At 48.6% G+C, this 1,032-nt stretch overlaps 1 protein-coding gene across 1 annotated transcript in view; it reads right to left on the bottom strand.

The window, feature by feature from the left end:
• Positions 1-203, bottom strand: part of LOC104528562 (olfactory receptor 14J1) — a 1,136-nt gene extending 933 nt beyond the window's left edge. Inside the window, exon 1 of the mRNA XM_029086111.1 lies at positions 1-203. This exon is cut by the window's left edge and continues 564 nt beyond it. Coding sequence (XP_028941944.1) covers positions 1-194 — 194 coding nt within the window. The 5' untranslated portion in view covers positions 195-203.
• Positions 204-1,032: the final 829 nt, after the last annotated feature.

The raw sequence follows: 1,032 nt of genomic DNA, 5'->3' as shown, positions 1-1,032 counted from the left end.
GAGAGGTTGAGGAGGAAGAAGTACATGGGGGTCTGAAGGTGGTGGTCACAGACTATGGCGGTGATGATGAGGCCATTTCCCAGGAGGGCAGCCAGGTAGATGCCCAGGAAGATCCAGAAGTGCAAGAGCTGCAGCTCCCATGAGTCTGCAAATGACAGAAGGACGAATCCATTAATGTAGCTGGCATTGGACATTTGGTCCCTTTGGGCACTGTGCACTATGCAAAAAAGGAAAGACAGTGACAAGTCAGGAGAGACTTCTGTGAGCAAAATCAAAGCCATTTCTCATACAATGCTCCCCTGCTACATAAAGACAACCCCCTATTCATTTCCTTGAAGACCTTCCTTCAGCTCCATTGCTGGACCTTTTCTTTGTCTGGCGGACCATGTCATAAGAAACCACTCCCAATGCAGAAGTGCTTGCCAGCACCTGCACTCCAGATGCTAAAGAACAGGGATGGCAAAAGGCAGTTTGAATATTTTATTGGTTTTTAATCCTCCCTCTAACTCACTTCAGGACTATTGGATGTCAGAAACTTCTCAGCATTTCTGTTGCACCCAGGGAGAACAGAGTGAGTCCTGTGAGGCAAGAGGATGCCTGTGGCTTAGTGTAGAGTGAAGGCAGCTGGTCTGTCCCTCAGTCCCAGGTGCCCTAAGTTTGAGACTATCAGAGGTGGAGAATGATCGCACACCCATATTACCCTGAAAACAGCAAGACACTGCTGAGAACAAAGGGATCCACCAGAGACCACAAACTATATCACATGACACAAGGAAACACATGGCTCCTTTTGCACTCTGGAAGACAAATCCCATCTTAGAAGGACATGCCAATGAGATAGTCAAGAGTCCTAACGATGGCACCTGATTAACAGAGATTCAGCTCATTCCCAAGCCCCACACACTGCATTGCCTGCCACCCCTCAGGTCTGAAGAAAGCCTGGACACCTCCTTGCCATGAACACATCTGCACAGGAGGAACCACAAGATGAGTGCCTGATTCTGAAGCTGAAACTGCCATTCCCAGAGAGCC

Source organism: Antrostomus carolinensis, unplaced genomic scaffold (assembly GCF_000700745.2).
Source record: "Antrostomus carolinensis isolate BGI_N321 unplaced genomic scaffold, ASM70074v2 scaffold12407, whole genome shotgun sequence".
NCBI lineage: Eukaryota > Metazoa > Chordata > Aves > Caprimulgiformes > Caprimulgidae > Antrostomus > Antrostomus carolinensis.
Note: the sequence above shows the minus strand (reverse complement) of the source record. Positions and strands in the feature narration are given on the sequence as shown.